Consider the following 21,051-nt stretch of genomic DNA (forward strand, 5'->3'; position numbering starts at 1 on the left):
TATTATTTATTTAAATTTAACTGGTCCCTTAATATGTATTGTATTTTTTTTCATTTTTCATTGATCTCTTTACTATACAGATATCAATAAAATCTATTTGATCAATGTTTGCGAGAGAATTCATTCGTATGCAGTATCAAAATGTCCCGTCGAGGGAAAATATGGCAGCCGTAATATAAACAGCGTTCAGAAGGTGAATGATGGATTTGTTCATTTAGCAGCAGGCGACGACGGCGTGGGCCGGGCGGTATACGACTGGCGGGGGCGCGAGCGGGGGCCCGGTAGCAGGCGGCGGCGCAGCGGCGGCGCGGCAGAAGGCCGTGCTGGCGCAGCAACAGGCGCACAAGGCGCGCCTGCTGCAGGCGCAGCAGCAGCAGCTGGTGGTGGGCGCGGCGGGCGGGCCCCCGCAGGCGCCGGGTCCGGTGAGCATGGACGCGCTGCTCAACGCGCCCACACCGCCCAACGTGTCGCTGCAGCGCACCGGCGACGCGCCGCCCTACCTGCAGCCGCCGCCCCCGCCGCACTACCACCAGCACCACCACCACCATCACGGTAACTAAACTCACCATAATTAGGGATGCCAGTTCATGCCAACACTTGTCCATTTGCAACAGGCCAATAGACAAGCCGATCCGATTTGAACTTATATGGGCAACTAGCCGTAACTCAAGTTACGACTGTTTGGCTTAACGCGGCTCTAAGCATTCTTATAACTGGCCTCTATCATATACAATCCCAGATTTAGCTCTATCTCTTTCCTTTACTGAGATATTCATTTTGATGTGATACACGCTGTGTACCATGTGTGGTCAGTCCGGTAGTTACAAGTGTTGGTAATATTGTAGGTAACGCAGGCGGCGGGTTTCCCGGAGCGGGACCCGGTGGACCGGAGGCGCCCCCCTACAAGCTCACCCTGCAGCAGCAGATCAACCCCATGCTCAATGCCCAACTCACAGTGAGTACTACTTCTCTCCTTTATCTTGTCACTACACTAGATTAATGAATCGTGCCCAACTCAAAAGGAGTACTACTTCTCTCCTACACTTGTTTATCTTGTGACTACACTTGATTAATGAATTGTGCCCAACTCACAGTGAGTACTACTTCTCTCCTTTATCTTGTCACAACACTAGATTAATGAATCGTGCCCAACTCAAAGGGAGTACTACTTCTCTCCTACACTTGTTTATCTTGTGACTACACTAGATTAATGAATTGTGCCCAACTCACAGTGAGTACTACTTCTCTCCTTTATCTTGTCACAACACTAGATTAATGAATCGTGCCCAACTCAAAGGGAGTACTACTTCTCTCCTACACTTGTTTATCTTGTGACTACACTAGATTAATGAATTGTGCCCAACTCACAGTGAGTACTACTTCTCTCCTACACTTGTTCATCTTGTTACATACTACACTAGATTAATGAATCGTGCCCAACTCACAGTTAGTACTACTTCTCTCCTACACTTGTGTGTCTTGTCACTATACTAAATTAATGGATATATGTATTCCAGTGACTGAGATTACTTCACTTTATCATTTACATACACACGTATGTCAAACACGGCTCCCGTGTCAATACAAATATTGCAGCCATGCGTTGAACCCGAGAGTCGTGTTGAATAAAGATAAAGGATTTGTAGCCGGTTTTATGTGTTTTTTACTAAAAAAAAAGGCGTTTTCTTCCAATTACCTAGTGGAAACTCCGTGTGTTGCTGAGAATTGAAATAAAAATGTTACAAGGATTAGTAATATCCCCGGTTTTTGTTGGCATTACAGCAGAGCGGTTACAGCGGGCAGCGCGGGCCCCCGCTAGCCCCGCACACTCCGCTGTCGGGGCCCCCCTCGCCCTACCCGCTGGGCCCGCCCACCCCCCGCCTGCAGCGCCACCTGTCGCACCCCGCCCACCACCCGCCGCACCAGCCCGCCATGCAAGGTAACCAACCGCCTCACGAGCCGCCTCACCACCACACCACACCACACACAACACCATATACAACATGCCCCCTTTAACCTTTGATTCCACTAACCTTAGACCGGTGCCTTCTGTATTGAGCTGATCTCGATGCCAGACTGACCCTTATCAATAAACCTGTAAATATCATTATTTGTTTTAAAGTTAAATATGAATAACATATGGTAAAAAATATGTTAAGGTGGGGAATGACCGGTGCATTTCTTCGTAACGTAACATTCGCGGCGAGCATCCGAACATCGGATGGAGTACTCGGAACAAGCTCGGCTCGCTGTACTGACTGCGAATGCTCGCATCGTAACGTGTTACATTACGACAAAATGATTCCGGTCAGTCCCCACCATAAGTAACGCAAATGATATATAAAATGCTATGTTGCCATACATTTAACTTCCTGTACAATAATTAAGCGCATCAATGGTCTGTTGCTGTAAAGCAATATCTTTACACAAACCAAATATGCTTGAATGGTGAAGGGAGTTATCATTGTACTTATTATCCAGGAGGCACTGGAACAGGTAGGTACCTGTGGACACATCCAGATAACATGTTAATACAAACAGAGCTACTCATCACCCACTAACAAATTTCTTCTAGTATCCTAGTTTAGACTTAGTCCTTTACGCATGCCGTTTGGCTCGTAGAGATGATTGCCTATTACTCACAACTACCTACGATGGCGACGGCATGCGAGGCCAGCTACTTGACTTAATATTTCTTTCCAGTAACAAGTAGTGCCATTAACTGACTTTCTTTTTATTCGAGATATAGTATATTTTTCTGGAAAAGGTTATAAATATCGAAATGAATTCCGCACCAGAGAGTTTCTAGATGCATGGGTATTACAGTAATACAGTAGTGAACATACTCGCTTTTAAAATTATAAAATATATTTTTGAAAAGTAATTTTTTATTATTCTTGACCTTAGCATATCGTGTTTGTGATAAAATTAAGTTTTATTTATACGCCGTAATGAGCCTCAGCGGAGAAATGTCTAGCGTCAGTAATATAGAAGGACACTCTCCACGGAGAGGGCTGTGTGTCAGGGAAGTATTAATGTTGAGAATGAACTTGGAAAGGGGGCGGGAGTGGCTACTACATGGGCGGAGCGGCAGGGGGCGAGCCCTACCCCCCGGAGCAGGTGTTCCTGCCCCCGCCGCACCCCCACCCGCACCCCCACCACCACCACGCCAACAACCACATGAGTAAGTACCGGGGCTGTGTGTGTACTGTGTACTGTGTGTGCGTCATCATACGTCTCATCATTCTTCACCCATGACCCGCACCTCTGTCTCTACATTCGCCCTTTTGTGTGTGACCGGTAGATTAGCGCTTTGTGTGTATATATACATATTTATAAAGTAAGTACCACCGCGGCTCCTCAAAGAGTCACCATTGTCTTCAGACCGGAGGTCATTATGAACACCATCTATTCGGATAAGTATCGTGTTGGAAATCTGAACATTACTTCTATTTCAAAACCAGCTCTGTATAGATGTGTCCTCAGCGTGTAGCGCCAAGTCCCGCATGAAGGTACACTGTTTGCATTTTTGTACCAAAATATGCTACAATTGTAGCGTTCTTACAATGTACGAGGGTGTATGATGTAGTATGTAGCTGAACACGATAGATGTCGACATCCGTGCGTTTGAAGTTTGCGAGAGCCAACTATGTCCAATAGATGGATGATATTTTGCATGTACCCCGCATCTTACCTTACGTAGTGCAATCTCACAAATTCCAGACGCACTGATGTAGCGTTTGCTTATGTCGAGTGACATGCTCCATAAACACCTTTGAACATTGTATACTACTATTATACCGCTACAATCGTACATAGATACAATTTGTTCCCTTTTTTATTGTACAATTACTAATACGATTGTACAGGAACATGACATTACCAATTTAAACTAAAGCATGTTTTTTTCTTCTTACAAATAAAAGTAAAGTTAGCTTACTGACTAGATGCTTATCAATATCGATATGGTGTTCATAATTCTGGTATAAGAACACAATTTCAGTATTTTTTGTTATTAATTAAAGCTTTTATAATATAGTGTAATGATCGCAAGCCTTTTCACATAGCTAATTCACTCTAATATACTGTGTACTGTGACTAACACCATTATGTATTCCCAACTTCACAAAAAATTCTCCTATTGTGCTAATCATGTGTGACATCATTTTTTTAATAATGTGTATAATCAATATTTGTTTATGTATTCAATATTCTGTAATAAATATGTATTAGGGTTACCGGAAAATATTCACGTTTTTCAATTAAAATATATACATTTTTTAAAAATATTTCAATACAAATAATGTTGCATTGATCTAAAAAAGTGGTTATCAGGAAAAAATAAGAACGGAAGTTTGCACTAAAAATATAATTAACTGTTGAGTTTGGTCCAGCCGTTGAATTTGTTGCCTTTCTATTAAGATGCTGTTTTCCCACTTTTCATCTCTTGAAGAAATGTTTTTGAGTCTTTTGAAATTTTTCAAAAAACAGAAATTATTTTTTGGAAATGATGAAAAATGTTCCGGTACCACTAATATATGTATATGTGGGTACAAAACTATATGGTTAATATTTATTTCATCATTGTGTTTTTGGTATGTGTTACAATCGTAATAAATGGATTATTGTTTTATGATTATTAATTTTATCTTTAGTCACCGCAAGGAAAGCCAAAACAACATAAATACACTAAGACCTCACTTTGCGTCGTAGATACGTTCCAAAATATCGCAACGCAAATTGAAACAACGCAAAGTGAATTGCTATTTTCCTTTGGAAATCATATAAACCTCAAAGATACTGAAAATGAGTCTTAATTCAGTAACGACGCAACTTCAAAAAAACGCAAAGTGAAACGACGCAAAGCGAGGTCTGAGTGTACTAAAGAAAATATTATAATTAATTCACAAATACACGAGGTATAATGTGTATGCACAGATCTCACCATCCTCATATGTGTTTATGGCCGATGTCAACCCATTTTTGGTATTTTGTAACAATCGCAACAATGGTACAATGTTTAGAAACATGACATTGGTTACGAGAAGCACTTTGAATAAAAAGCAATTATAATTTTAAATTCACATCACTCCATATAATCCTGGCACTTTCACACAAATATACCCATATAAATTACAAATGTTTGCACTAAATTATTGCTGTAGTAAAGAAATCCTATTCCTAATTATAAAATTCATATATGTAGATACTAGCTTCTATGTTTTTGTCACGGTGTTTTCCTTTGATACATATTGAGTATCTCGGTGAAAGAACGATTTAACTGCAAAAATGTTTTTAAAGATATGGAACTTATTTATATATAATAATGGATAATGTTTTTAAAGTTTTCTTATCACTTGATATGTCTTACGCTGTATTGAAAGATTGTGAATTCAACATTAAATGTACCATAATTGGAAAAATATTTCATAATTCTATCATTTTTATATGCAACCTTATATGGGGATGTTTTGATAGTAATTCTTGTTGACACAATTAATGAAATGAAATAAAAAAAATCAAGATTAATGAAGGAAACTTCATTTTGAAATGTTTTTTTTGTTGCTCTTTTATTTAGAATCAACAAAAGTGTTAAATGTAAATATCAATAGTCAGACCAGATTTTGCAGTTTATCATTGTTTGAGTTACCCAGTTTTTACCCCATATATTAAGGGAATATTTTCTGCTTTTATTAAAACTAGTTTTTGGGTTGTGTACTGATTATATTACACCATACAACTATTGGTCTACAGCACACAGAGTAAATTTTCGGTATGATAGTATGAAATAATATGAAATACCTTAAGAAAGATAAACTACCTATGATGTTAGGTCTTTCTTTCTCTTGGGTCCTCAATTACTCTGAATTTAGTTTATATCGTCATCTAATTTGTAATATGGACTACTCCATCCGGGTTTGCCTCACGAGAGAAATTAAAAACATTTTCATCTAAACAACCGTGGAATTCTGTTCTTGGTTTAAATTATAATATTTTTACCACTAAGTAAGGCCCGAAGAAACTAGCCAATTGTGAGTTTACCTGACATGTTATCTCGTTAATGACACTTTTTAGGCTAATTGCTCACATGCTTACGTCGTTTGTATCTTATGTTAGTTAAATTACAGCATAAACAGTAACAATGCAATTATCAGGCATTCTTGCTCGTTATAACCACATCTACCTGCAGATTATTTGTGTGTGCAGTTTTTTCAATGTGTTTGAAGTGGGGAAAAACACACGCTTAATGCTCAGAAGTGAAGAGGCTCAGAGGAGTTCTGGGTATAATATGTACCAGATTTTTTTAAATTTGAATTTTGTCAACTATCTATGTACATATTTGGTGTTCTTTAGATATTTTTTCTTAGTCCTTTTGCTTTATGATGCAAATTGGTATTTTTTATTAACGTTTCGTCTCTTCTATGTGATCTTGTCATGGATTCACCGCTGAATGCCATAACACCCACAATTTTTTTTAGTTTTTGTTTAAGTATCTTATATAAACAGTTTAGGTGTCTTTCTTTGCTCTCCAGTGTCTTATTCCAGTACAGAAATCAATGTTTCTATTTTTATGATTTTCATCCTTTAGTTTATAAATTATAATAATTCTCAATAATTTATATAGTTTCCTTTTAATCCGGAAGGTGTTTAACTTTTTTTTTATATTAAATAATAATGTTATGGATTTACACAAATTTTTTGATTGAATAATATTTCAGATAAGTGTAAGTAATTATTTTTCGAAAATAAGAACCGAGATGTGGCAGAGTAGGAGTCAAAACTCATTCACTTGTTTTATTAAATTTAAGGGGAAAAAATTATGACATTCTTTCCCTCCCTGATCCTTGACCCACACAAGATGGTGCATATGGCCCTACATTGGCTTGATATAGATTCAACTTGATTGTTATGAGTGTTCTAGCCAATTCAATGTATCGATTGCCCCCGTTATCCATAAAGTCATTAAATAACTAAACTATGTATCAGTAAAGTGGTTGGTGGGAATGAAATAGATCATTTCATCGGTCACATCATCTATAAAGGGGTGACTCTTGATGGACAAGTAACTAGAAATTAATTTGTTAAAAGAGTATTGCTAAATGTGTCCTCGGCACGGGAAATTTCAGTAAGGACACATTGCAAATTTATACTGTAATACGTGTATGATAAATAAATGAATATATTTTGTCCGCCTCCGTAGTTCAATGGTTAGCGTTTTTAGCTACCGTGCTGAAGGTCCCGGGTTTGATTCTCAGTAGGGGGTGAACATAAATGAATATTTTACCCTGGACTAGTTAGCGCAGGTGTGATCACCTTGCCTTCATGTAAGTAACGATCGAGATAACAATGCGTCAATACGATTCAGTGCCCTATGCACCATAGGGTGCGGATAAAGGTTAATAAAAAATATTAACTATTTATAATTTGACTAATTTTGTTATTAATCCGTTTTGTAGGCGGCATGACTTCGGAATATGTGCGAAACGAGCTCCGCGCGGTGGTCGGCGCCCGAACTGGCGGGGGCGTGGGTGGGGGCGCGCCGGGGGCGGGGCCCGGCGGGGGCGCGCCCCCCGGCCCCCGCCCCCCGCCACCCGACATGCTCAGCCAGCCGCCCCCCGACCTCGACTCGCTCGGCCTCTCCTTCGAGATGTCCCCCTCAGGTACAGACACTCCCGTCACTACCCAATAACACACTTATTTCCCCGCAGGAACTATAATAATCCTGATGGTAGTATTTATGGTTTATTCATAAATACTTGTGTTGCAGACTTTGTCCAAAATTCCGTTTCGTAAGCGATCCCCGACTTTCGTACCTTATAATTTATTCCTGATATAATTTATACCTCATAACTGATTCCTTATAAGTGTGTGAAATGTTGGGTAATATATCCCAAATTAAACAAGGTTTTTGGATTGAATTCTACATTTATTTATGTATATGTTAATACGTGACGCGTTTCGTCTTATTAAGACATTATCAAACACTCAACGTATTAACATATACATAAATAAATGTAGAATTCAATCCAATAAACCTTGTTTAATTTTGGATATACATATTACCCAACAATTTAATATGGAATTCTACCAACTGTCTGCAGTTACAATAAATAAGTGTGTGAAAGTTAAAAATGAAAGTGTACTGCCTTTTTTCTATGATGATAGTGGAATTAAAACACCATACAATAAAAAAAAAAAAAAAAAAATAGTTATCTCAATAAAATAAAGTAAAATATAATAACAATAAAAAATAAATAAAATAGTTATCTTGATAGCGTCAAAAATATTCTGAAATTGGGAAAAAATTTATAATGTAAAAAAAAACAATTACATAAAGATTTACAACATTTTTTTTATTCACCTTCTATATTCACAATATTTTTTATATAACAATTATATAAAAAAATATTATGAATCTAGAAGGAAATTGGTCATTCTGAGGTAGAAATTATTTAATATTGATTGATACAAAAATGTATCGAGAGATGGAATAGAGCAGGTATTTGAGGTACCTATTTAAAAAAATGTTTACCTTTAAATATTTATGAAGCAGTATGTTGTATGAATTTATGCGAAAGTCGTGGATCGTCTGAATTTATTCAGTTATTTCGTAATATCTTAAAGTTGCATTATATATTGACAGATCTGTGTAACTCAAACCAGTTACATCCATAATGTCATTGTTTTTTCTCCAAATGCTTTGACTACACTAGAGTGTAATGTGATTATACCGAGTTAAATGTGGAAATAATGTAAGGATTGGGACAAGTTAATGGGACGGGATAATGTGCAATGTGATTATTCCCAACATGTTCCTGGTGCATAGTGTAGGGTGACCCGCATAAGGGACATTACTGTAGATAATCACACCCCTTCCTCACTCACTTCTCACACTATTCTGCATGATCTATCGGGCTAACTATGTCTGATTAATATTATTCCTATAAAAGGGTGACTAATATTTTACAATGTCGTATACCAATTTATAATAAACAATTTAAAACATATACCTGGGATTTGGAATGTAGCACAAAAATACTTGAGCATATGGATAACAATATGTACATGTTTATTTAAGGTCTACATTGAAACTTATTATTCAAATGTAAATAAAATCACAAAAAAACTATTTGGATTCAGCATACATTTGGAAACATAACCCTTGAAAGTTTGAATTTCACCGTGATTGGACAAATATAACGACTTTATGGTTTTAAATCTTAAAAAATCAAAAATAAATCTACCATTAAAAGTATATTGCAAAATCATATTTGAAATTGACAGGCAAATTATCAAATTATCACAGTATTCGAGTATTAAGCTAAAAATAATGTTAAAAACAAAAAGCAATTTGAAAAAAATCATCTGAATAATAAAATATAAAATTATAGAAGAGATATGTTTTTTGCAATCATCAATTTGAATTACCGATTTCGTTCAATTTTAATTCTGTCCATAGGCAAAGAATAAATTCTGAAACAGTTTGTATATGGAAAACAATTTTTTATTTTCAAATTTGCTAATTTGAAATTTTGTTTATTTCGGTTTTGAATTTTAAAATGATAACATCGTACTTTCAGTCCACAATAAGTGCCGAATCCAAATAGTTCATATATATTTTTAAGGACATATGGTTTATTAATAAGAATGACAAAAGACAAAGCTTTGTTAGTAAAATGAAAAATCTAAGACGATAAATATAACATGACGAATCTACGTTTACTGTAATGACTACTTTCAAAGGCGCAATATACAATTTTTATTTTATTTAAAATTATTTTATAAAAAAAGGATTGGGTAATTTTTTTTTAATATAGTAAATATAAAGTCATATCTACATGGTTACTATCCCATTCCGGGCGAGGCTTTGTCTTCTCATGCTACGGTCAACCCCACTCCACACTGGCTGCTATTCTACAATTTTATTTCTAATTTATCGATTTTTCCAATATGGTATCCATATCTCCTAAACACACATAGGTTCAGCAGTTTTTCTTTTTTTTTATTTAATTTTCATTCGGTAAATACCACTTTTTCTTCAAATTTATCGTGACATGTATTTCGATGCATTCGGCATCATTTTCAAATAGCGTATATGGTGTTTGAAAATGATGCAGAATACATTGATACACAGTCACAAAAGACTTTAAGATAAAGTGATGTTCAAATTAAATTAAATTAATTTCAATTAAAAAATATATATAGAAGATCTCGTTGACTGATTTGGAAAATTACAATATACTATCTAATTTAAAATGTTCTACATTTTTATGTGTAAGAACCTTGGTGTAATGCTAATTGGTACTGAATAATTTTGTCAATAGTTATTGTTCGTATGGCTCTGAAAAATGTATGCCGTTGGGCTGCATTACAGGCCAAGGTCCAGACTCTCCATTAAATTATGTAATACTATGGGAGAAATTCCGTGAAATGCCGTGTTGCATTTTGCAGTGAACTTTTTAGTTTTTGTAATCAATGATACCGGTACTAAAGAATCATTCGGGTTCACCATGGTTATTTCTGAGTGATTATGACCATTTTAAAGTTATTTTTGACAAATCATTTACGGTTAAAATGTATGGTTACTCTACCCAATTACTCTGTGCTACCAGTGTTTAACCAGTGACAACAGTACTGCGCTTGGAGAACTGTATACATAATAATACCATGGAGTTAAAATAATTCTGTTATAATGTAACCATTGATAATACACAAAGTTTAAAAAGTGATGTTTAGTAAATATTTTAAAAATATCCCCATTATATTTATTGTTGTATGTTGTCACCTCCTCGATGGGGCTTTAGTGTTGTTACTGGTTGGCGGCCGTTAAGAATAACCGAGTAGAATAAGGAGGTCGGTTGGCGGTCAGTGTGTGTGCGGGGGTGGCGCTCGGTGTGGTGGGTTCCGAGGTAGAGAGGTGACTGAGGGTGTGCCTGCAGGTGGCGCGGGGGCCGCGGGGGCGGCGGGGGGCGCCCAGAAGCCCTGGGACCGCAGCACCACTCCGGTGAGTCACTCCGACACTCCGCGCTGCTTTTCTCTAATTCGTGGCACCGTTGCGCTTTCTACTCAATCCTGCAACCTTCCCGCAATACTACCGCCTTCGCTATGCAATAGTTTCGTGTTGGATTTGTTTTTCTTTCCTGTGAATTGTGCTTTTGCCATCATCAACTAGTTTATTGTTTTTTTTCTTCTTAAATATTGTTTTGCAAATGTTAACTTTTTTTCAGTGAGTTCTGCTTTGTCTACTTTGAGCAATTCTTATATTTTCTTGTAAGATAGATAGTGTTATAGTAGAATACATTTCCTAATATAATTGAATCCTGGAAATCAAAAAGGGCCGAGTCCACTGAGATAATGGAAACAAGAAATTTCTTATGAAATAAGGCTATAATTGTAATAAATCAAATAAAGTATGGTTATGAAGGGTTAGAGTTATTAATATTTTCAGTATGAAAATACAGTTATCTATGTTTTACTGTCCTTTTTGGATCCAATTTAATCCAAAGATATATCATACGTTAGTAAAGAGTAAAATAATATCAATGAAAATACCGCATTGTTATCCTTATATCGATAATATTCAATCACAGGATTCCAATATAAAATAGAAGTCCATATTTTTCCCAAAACGTGGACTTTGGCAATATATGATTTTCAGGATACAATCATGTATTTATTAATTAGATTTTTTGTAGAATACCTGTTGAGTGATTTAACAAATACTACCTGCTTTAGTTAAAATGTTAATTGTATTTTTTAAGTATTTGCATCCCTAGTTTAAGAATATCACAATCACAAAGTAGCGTTAAGCAACACTTTGGAGAAGAAAATTATTTATTAGCAATTTATTAATTTATTATTAGATTAAAACCAATATTTTTAGCTTTTCCACTTTTTTATTTGACCAGCGACCGGGTTTCGTCGTTACCGACATCATCAGACTGGTCTGATGATGTCGGTAACGACGAAACCCGGTCGCTGGTCAAATAAAAAAGTGGAAAAGCTAAAAATATTGGTTTTAATCTAATAATAAATTAAAAATGCAATTCCATCACGAAGTGTCAGTGGATAATATAAATCTATTAAAAAGCAATTTATTAGTTTGAAGCACCTGATTTGTATTTTTCAAATAAGTACTAAAAACACAATGTTTTTTATTTATTTGTTTTCATTCCTTTTTTATTTATTTAATTCAACCTGGATATGGTAACAATATTAAGCCAGTAACTTTGTGCCTTTTAATTTAAGAAACATATTCTTGGAATGGGAGTTTTTACTAACCCTTGTTTTACTAACTAATAGTTAATGCACCTTTGCATGCTTCTAACAAATAATTTTGTAATAAATAATATGAGAAAAGTATTTGGATAAAAAACAATTTTGCTTAAAGGATATGACAATCCCGTATGATTTACATTTAAAAAAAATATATGGGCATGGACTTTGGGAAAAATGTTTTTTTAAAGCTTATTGTCTTTTCTCTGATTTGTTTTAGTCAGAATGTTGTTTATGTTGGTAATGCTTATTGTATCTGTAGTGTAATGAAGAATGTTCACGTGGAATTGATAAAATTGTTAGTAGAATTGAGTAGTCCACTTGCAAACCACGTTATGTTAAAAAATTAAGTTATCTAGCCAATGGCGGCAGCCGGTAGAATATCAAATCTTCTACCGATTTGAGCTTTTTTGAGAGACTTGCTATACTGTCGATCGGTATAGCAAGTTTTGCAAGAGTATCGATTTTTCTGTTCCATTTTATTCCTAACTTCCTAACTTTCTAACAAGTTTTGGCAGATTATGTTGATATGGAGGTAAATATTTTTAATTTTCTACCGAGTGGAGACATCACATGGTTTGCAAGTGAACTACTCAATTGTGTGTAACTGTTGCGGGTGTCGGGTGTCTGATGTACCAGAGGCGCAGCAAAGGAAGTAAGGATTGTGTTGTGTTGCAGACTACTATGGAGGAAGCCAGGGGAGGTGATCACAAGTCCTCTCTGCTGCAGAAGCTGCTGTCGGAGTGAAGGGAGCGGCTGCGGAGATTCCGGGTATCCTGTACATATATACATAATGCGCAATGTGCCCACGAGCTGTACATAACAGTGGAAAGAGAAAGGAGTGCGGACACTTTTTCTAATTTAAACAATTCCTAAGTGGACGGCTTTTATTATACATAATATTTAAGAGAAAGAATTTTATTATGTGCTATGTAATGTAATATATAATTAATGTAACGGAATCGGCAGTGAGTGCGATGCCGGACTGAGTGCGGGATCAGTCGGCCGCGCATTCCTCCGTAGATGCAGCACGGATGTAGTTGTTAGGCGTATGTTATAATAATATTGGTCTACGCAGTACCTAAATGGCTGTAACTCACTTACTAGGTGTATTTACACGTTACGCTCGGAGGAACCGTCTCTCCCGAGTGTCGGCGCACTTGTCCCCACCCCTCCCCGTCCTCCCCCACACTGCCACCCACCACCCGCCACCCACCACCCCATCCCACTACCGACACGTCGCGCTATAAACGCTCATCGCTTCTGGAATGTCGACCGTGCGGTTCATACGCAGATTTTTGTTTATTTTCAGAATGTATACGATTTATAAAGATATTTATGGAAAAGTGTAAAAAAAATAATTATTCTGTCAATGTATAAAGGTACGCTGATTAGATGTTTAAAATGTGGAATGACATGTTCGTTTTTACTATTGACCTGTAAGAAAAATTATAAGCAGCGTAATGTATATGTATATGCATATATATGTATGTGAATGTATATGTGTGTGTGTATGTATTTGGCTTATGTTTTAAAAAGTTTATGGGATGAGAGAGGGGCGGGGTAGGGGGGAGGGGGAGAGAGGGAGAGAGGGAGAGAGTCGAGTCGGAGTGGCCTGCGACCTGCCGGACGGATTGTAGCTGGCTGTGGAGAGTTCCCTAAAATGTTGCATTTCTATTTAAAGTTATCTCATTATAATTGTGTATCCGAGTGACCGGTTCTCGGTGGGTCGGGGTGGCGCGGTGGCAGAAGCCAGTGACAGTCGCTCCTAGATATGTAGAGAGAGATATACCTCAGAGACGTCCTGCAGACTCAGCCTGCGACAACTCGACTATGTATATTTATTGAGCCCCCTTGTGATCTGTATCTATGTGCGGTTGGAATACCTTGTTTTCACTCTATAACTACGGATATTTGTAAATACTATTAACGATATGTTTGTTTACGTGTAGAATACACAACCAAAGTTGTTAACGATATAACGAGATGGTTGATTTAATAATATTATTCGTAATAGGTTGTTTGAAATGTTAACATTATTCCTTTTTATAAAATATATATAATATATATATCTATATATATATTTATATGATAAAGACGCGATGGTAGGCGAAGCCATCCTCGCGCCAATTTTATATTTTTACAACTCGATTGCCTTTCTACGCGACCGCCCTGATATTAAAACAAACTAAATAGCTTTTATTTTTGGTAATAAAAAGTATACAAAACAGTTTGTACGCTAGAATTTTAGTACAAGTATTTTGGTAAAGATTTCATCCCACTGTTGGTGGGCGGGTAGCGAGTAGCGGAGTAGGAGTAGGAAATACCGGGAGTAGCGGGAGTGCCGGGAGAGAGGGGGTGGCTCCCCATTGATCTCAGCGTAGGAGGGTGTCACCCCGCTCCGGCACTTCCTGATGTTCCTAGCGACGAGCCCAACCAACCAACCTACAAATTAAATTATTAAATAGTGACAGGCATTATAAATACATGATAAAATAATTTTATTACAATAGTATTTTTTGTACATTATTGGAGTTTTCAAATATATAAATATCTATATTAAATGTGCTGTTTTCTCATTTCTGTACCCAAATAACAAATTTTATTGAATACCGTATACATGGTAAGTATCTTACAAGTGATTTTCAACTATTCGACACTTGTCTCCAGTTGTTATCTAGAGTTAGGGCATTTGTGCACTACACGGAATTTCACCGGTCGGCACGTCAGTTAGCATATAAAACGGAAGATTGGCTTGTGCTTTTGTCCATCTTTCTTCGGATCGGTGCTCTTGATCGGTGCGTGAACACGTTGCGCGTAAATTCGATCACGCTAAACTGTCGTAGTTGCTTTAATTTTTCAAAACCGAACTGCCGGATGGTAAAATTCCGTGTAGTGCACATGTGGCTTACTGCATTGCAGGTTGCTCAACAGGTAATAGGTAAGTACTTGTTGTAGACCTCACAAATAATGAAGGAAGAGCGGGCGTCACCGAATACTGGAATTACTCTGAATCTACATTAATTCTCTGAACTACAAAATCTATCCAAAAATATTCCTGGAAGCGAAAATAAATAATGTTCCATGAGCTCCGATCGATTAATAAGTATTATCAATGGTATAATAAAACATCAAATTTATAGATTTTCCCACTTAAAAATTAAAAGTCACTGATGAAATAAAATTATTTGATCAGTGACCTGGTTTCACCTTCTGTCCTGACTTACACTCCTAGCTTTCTTCACGTCCATACATCAAGTCATACATGCCCTCCAATTATGTAGACCAGTGGTTCTTAACCGGTGCTCCGCAGAGCACTGGTTCTCCGCGAGCTTATTGCAAGTTCTCCACAAATTTATAAAAATTAAAATTTTATGTTAGATCATTTACTGTGCGATTTGAGTTGCAAATATAGTGGCTAGATGGCAGCACCCTTGCAAAGTGAAGTTGTGTGCTAAACAAGTTAAATATTTTGAAAAATTCTGATAACGCACAGCTAGCTTCATATGTATAAGTTTGCTGAATTGATTGCTGTTCAGTTAAAACCACATACTATAGCAGAGACTTTAATATATCTGCATGTTGTGAAATAGTTCAAATTATATTTGACGATGAACAATAAAAGAACTTATGAAAATTCCTTTTGGATGATACAATAAAAAATAGAATTAAAAATATGTAGGATATCGAGAAAAAAAATTGCAAACAAACTTTCCCAACCAACATTTTGCTTTGCAAATTGACGAGTCAACTGACATTAGCTGCGAAGCACATGTACTAGGATTCGTTTGTTTTATTAATGAAAATGAAATAGTGAATCAATTCCTATGCTGCAAGGAGGTTACCGAGCGTTTGATAGGACTAGGTATCTTTGATTCTATATCATCATACATAGAATAATTAAAAATATCATGGGAGTTATGTGTAGGAATTTGTTCAGACGTGGCCCCATCAATGGTAGGTTTATTGAAAGTATTTGAAGAAAAAAAAAAACTGGTATCATATCGCTCACTCCTTTCAAGAACGTCATAAATCAAAAAACATGATTTTTCAGGAGAACATTTTAAAGTTCAAAAATATAACAATGTATTAAAAATAAATATCAAGCCACTTATTGAACTTTTTACTGTGCAAGTGATCTTTTTAGGTAAAACCTGGAGGTTATTCTCCACTTGAAAAATATTTAGTTTATTTAAAAAAATAATTAAACAATACCTTTTCTTCAAAATGCAAAAACTAAATTTTTGCCCTGTAGCGGGTAAATATTAAGTTAAAAATATGCCTCGTTTGCTGGGATGTAGTACATTTTCTGGGCATTCCGAAAACATACACAACTGGAAATTGACAATTTTTCATTTATGACGTTCTTGAAAGGAGTGAGCGATATCTACACACTGTTTTTTGCACAGAGAAAACTAAGTGTCCAAAATGTTACCATTTGCATTAAAACCTGTACTAGACAAAGTTGTAAATATGGTAACTACATACAATTAAGACCTTTAAAAACATGTGTCTTTAAAAAACTTTGCACATCTATGGAAGCCAAGTACGAATGTTTGCTTTTGCACACTGAAGTGAGGTGGTTTTCCAGAGGAAAAAGTGCTATCTGATGGAAGCCAAGTATGAATGTTTGCTTTTGCACACTGAAGTGAGGTGGTTATCCAGAGGAAAAAGTGCTATCTGAAAAGACCAGTCTGATGATGTCGGTAACGACGAAACCCGGTCGCTGGTCAAATAAAAAAAAAGTGGAAAAGCTAAAAATATTGGTTTTAATCTAATAATATATTATGATGATGTCGGTAACGACGAAACCCGGTTGCTGGTCAAATAAAAAAAAAGTGGAAAAGCTAAAAATATTGGTTTTAATCTAATAATATATTAAAAATGCAATTCCATCACGAAGTGTCAGTGGATAATATAAATCTATAAAAAGTGCTATGCTGATTTTTGGAAGTTGAATGAATTGGTGACCTTTTTCCAAAATGAAGGTATGGATGATTTTGTACGATATTTTCAAAATGATATCTGGTTTGCTAAAATAACGTATTTAGCTGATATTTTTGATTACTTGAATAGCGTTTATGTCAACATTCAAAGAAGAAAATATTTTAACGTAATTTTCTCAGGTAACGTAATTTTTTTCAGAGGTCCAAATAAAATATGCAACAAAAGCAACATAAAGGAATGGGTAAATGATCAAGAGTTAATTCTATAAAAATTGTAAAAAAGTTTATATTCTTAATTTTTTCTCTCTTTTTTGAGTGTATATTAGGTTAAAATGAATAAAAACAATAAAAAATGTATGTAAAAATAACTGCACCGACAAGACAAACAAGGTGGCTGTGCAAAAATTTTTTTGTTTTAAATTTAAATAAATTGCTTTAAATAAATGTATAAAATTTATGTAAATAAATAAAAAAAAACATTTTAAGTAATTGATTCTTTCATATTATTTTTTAACATCTCATCAAAGATGAAGAAGAATATGGAAGCCCGGCCATTTACGGGGCTGATATTCTGTATTTTATTCTTCTTCATCTTTGATGAGATGTTGAAAAATAATATGAAAATAACTCCTGTAATTGGAGATAATTCAGATTTTGTGAACAAGTATTTGGACACACTCAAAATGTTGTAAATTGATTCTCTTCTTAAAACACCGTTTTTGCATTGAAAAATAAGTTTTTCTTCGAAATAATTAAATGGTTTTTAAAAGAAAAAAGTCATTGAAAGGTGATGAGTTAAAAAAAATAAAAATAAGTTTTCTATATATCGTGGTTGTACTGGCAAAAAACGTTAACTCAAAAATATGCAATTTTGACTTAATGATGCATATTATAAAGTTTTCAACGTTCTATAAACTGGCAAAAGTAGTTTGAAATGTCATGTGTATGTGGTTTTAAAAGTAAATTAAATTTTAAGATTAAAAGCGGGTATTTTATTCAGGTTAAAAGCTTTAAATGACAGGGATTATTCAAACAAGGATTTGAGTTAACGTTTTTGGCCAGTATATCCACGATATATTCTAAAAAACAAAAAAATATCCAGTTTATTCATACTTTTACTCTTTAAAAAAAAATGAGAGTGGGGACACGTCCAGCCCTGAGCGCGGCTAAGCGCATTCTGATTTGTACGATTGAGACAAGCTTGAGATCTAGGCCTTAAGGGGGAATCCGCAAACATCCAATTCATTAAGAGATCGGGAAGATATATAACTTTATACTTTACTAACTTATTGTGGAGGTCCTCACCAAAACGTTACATTTCCATTATAAATTATTAAAAGTAATCTGGAATTCTAACTTGTAAAATTGTTACGTGTTGGTACGATTTAATGATTTCACATTGGTTTAACACAGGATTGGTCACGTTTTGTCGCAACTTTAATTAAGATTAGTTTTAGATTTTATTAAGATTTTAATTTAAACTTTAAAGCTTTTCTTAAAGGTGACAACTTTTGACGATTTTCATCTTCTCCAAGCAGATATAATATCAAATATATGTGAATGGGGAACACGAAACAAACCAATGTTTAATGTTTCTAAGTGTTCGGTCACGTCTTTCACTAGGGCCCAAAAAACTCTATTTTATCGCTACAAAATGAACGATCAAAATCAGATGCGAGCCTCGAATGTTAGGGATTTGGGCGTTAGGTTTGTGAGAACCCTGACATTTCACGATCACATAGAGTCAGTGGTAATGCATTGAAAATGCAAGGATTTGTTCTGCGTGCTGCCAAAATAAATACAACCTGAGACGAAAAGTAAAATAATTCCATAGAATACAGTAAACAGAACAAATTTGCATTTAAAGGATTTTTTTGTGCAATATCAGAACTTTTTGGTGGGGTCTTCCACAACTCGCTTACTCCTTTCAAGAACGTCACAAATCAAAAATCGTCAATTTTCAGTTGTGCATGTTTTCGGAATGCCCAGAAAATGTACTATATCACAGCAAAAGAGGTATATTTTTAACTTAACATTTACCCGCTACAGGGCAGAAAGTGTTGTTTTTGCATTTTGAAGAAAAGGTATTGTTTCATTATTTTTTTAAATATACTAAATATTTTTCAAATGGAGAAAAAACCTTCAGGTTTTACCTGAAAACATCTGTTGCACAGTAAAAAGTTCAATAAGTGTATTATATTTTTGTATTACATTTTTAATCTTTAAAAACGTTCAAGTTTTTTGATTTATGACGTTCTTGAAAGGAGTGAGCGAACTGTTCTATTGAATTCCTAATTAAATTAATTGCAATCGCTGAAAGGGTTGCGTTGTATTTCGGTTTAAAAGACGCCGGATTACTGGAGGTATCAGAGTATAGGTGGGCGGGGGCGCGGAGTGTGCAGGGCGGGGGCGGGGGCGGCGGGGGGCGCGGTGGGCGGCAGTGGACCGGCGGGCGGCGCCGCGGCAAGTCGCCAACCCAGTGAACTGCAAAGTCCCTCAATCCTCCGGCTGCCGATAGTGTTGTGCTCGCGCGGTATAGTGAACTGTCACCCCGGTGCGACTCTGCCCCGCTCGGCTGTATAGGTAAACAACTCTTATACAAAATTAAAAAAAAAAAAGAGTATTTAAAAAAATTATCGAAGAAAAATTAAAATATAAATAATTGAATTCAGAATAATAATTATTTAAGCTCAAATTCAAATATCGTAGTCATACAGGAGAAAGTGACCAAGTGCATTTCTTACAAAAACGTGATCATCGACTATTTGATATCTTACTAGCTTAATATTGCCCTGAAAAAATCTCGAAGGATTTAAAACATGGAAGTATAATATATTGACTTGTTAAAAATGAAAAACTGCATTGATGTTTATTATCTTGCCAACCAAAAGTGACTTAAATGGCCTCCTGAACATTTTACGTTTTGTTAGTTGGTCACTTTCTCCTGTACGACTACGATGTTTTAGCTTCACAATTAAAATGATTTCAGATCTGTATCGATATTTTTTTTTAAATATGAATAATGATGTGATAATATTTTTTATTGACCCATCGCTGCATAGGGCACTACATCAAATTGATGGAATGTTAATCTGATCGTTTATAATATGAAGGCAAGGCTATCATTTATCAGTCCTGCACTCAGTTCAGGGTATATATGTAGAATATAGAATAAAGAATAAATATTACAATGAAAAAAATAATTTAATTTATTTTTTGACCCCCCTGAGTATCGAAGCCAAGCTAACTTCTAAAACTACACGTTGATCGCTTTGCCTTAACGTTATTAACGATTAAGATAACTACGTCGATTCGATGTAATTCCCTATGCACCAACGCCATTAAATAATGTAGAAAAATACGTTTATTTTTAATGCGTTTACAATACTAATGTATAAAGGCAACTAGCCGTAACTCAAGTTACGGCTGTTTCGCTTAACACGGCTCAAAGCATTCTCATAACTGGCCTCTATCGTATACAATCATAGATTTTGCTCTATCTCTTTCCTTTACTGAGATATTTACTATCCAAATAGCCGCAAAATTGTATTCGATACATGTTTTGGCAAAAAGCATCATTTTCAAGCTCGTTTATCTCAAAACTGCTGTTTTCAACTTGCGGCTATTTGCCTTTGCACATTAGAGTATTCAAACGACTATTTTAATACGGAACACAGCACTCAAGAGACAAAGTGAAGTGCCAGTAAAGTGGTATGTAGCATCTTTGGGGTTAAATAGTGATTTTAGGCTTCTTTTAGTATGTAAAATAATTAAATTCATATAAGTATTACATAGGAAATCCAATCGAATATTTTTACCTACAAAAGTT

At 35.6% G+C, this 21,051-nt stretch overlaps 1 protein-coding gene across 11 annotated transcripts in view; it reads left to right on the plus strand.

Moving 5' to 3' along the window:
* tai (basic helix-loop-helix family member taiman) overlaps positions 1-14,834 on the plus strand; it is a 220,435-nt gene extending 205,601 nt beyond the window's left edge. For 7 of the 11 annotated variants that reach the window (XM_088258479.1, XM_088258478.1, XM_088258481.1 and 4 more), the window contains 7 exons: positions 219-552; positions 846-955; positions 1,771-1,939; positions 3,059-3,184; positions 7,458-7,661; positions 10,941-11,005; positions 12,955-14,834. In XM_088258479.1, the coding sequence (XP_088114605.1) occupies positions 219-552; positions 846-955; positions 1,771-1,939; positions 3,059-3,184; positions 7,458-7,661; positions 10,941-11,005; positions 12,955-13,023 (1,077 nt within the window). In that variant the 3' untranslated portion in view covers positions 13,024-14,834. The remainder of the gene's footprint in view (positions 1-218; positions 553-845; positions 956-1,770; positions 1,940-3,058; positions 3,185-7,457; positions 7,662-10,940; positions 11,006-12,954) is intronic. The other 4 variants (XM_088258473.1, XM_088258474.1, XM_088258477.1 and 1 more) reach the window with 4 other exon arrangements.
* The last annotated feature ends 6,217 nt before the right edge of the window (positions 14,835-21,051 follow it).

The sequence above is a fragment of the Brachycentrus maculatus genome, unplaced genomic scaffold (genome assembly GCF_059751285.1).
Source record: "Brachycentrus maculatus isolate JH-2025_06_01 unplaced genomic scaffold, ASM5975128v1 h1tg000097l, whole genome shotgun sequence".
NCBI lineage: Eukaryota > Metazoa > Arthropoda > Insecta > Trichoptera > Brachycentridae > Brachycentrus > Brachycentrus maculatus.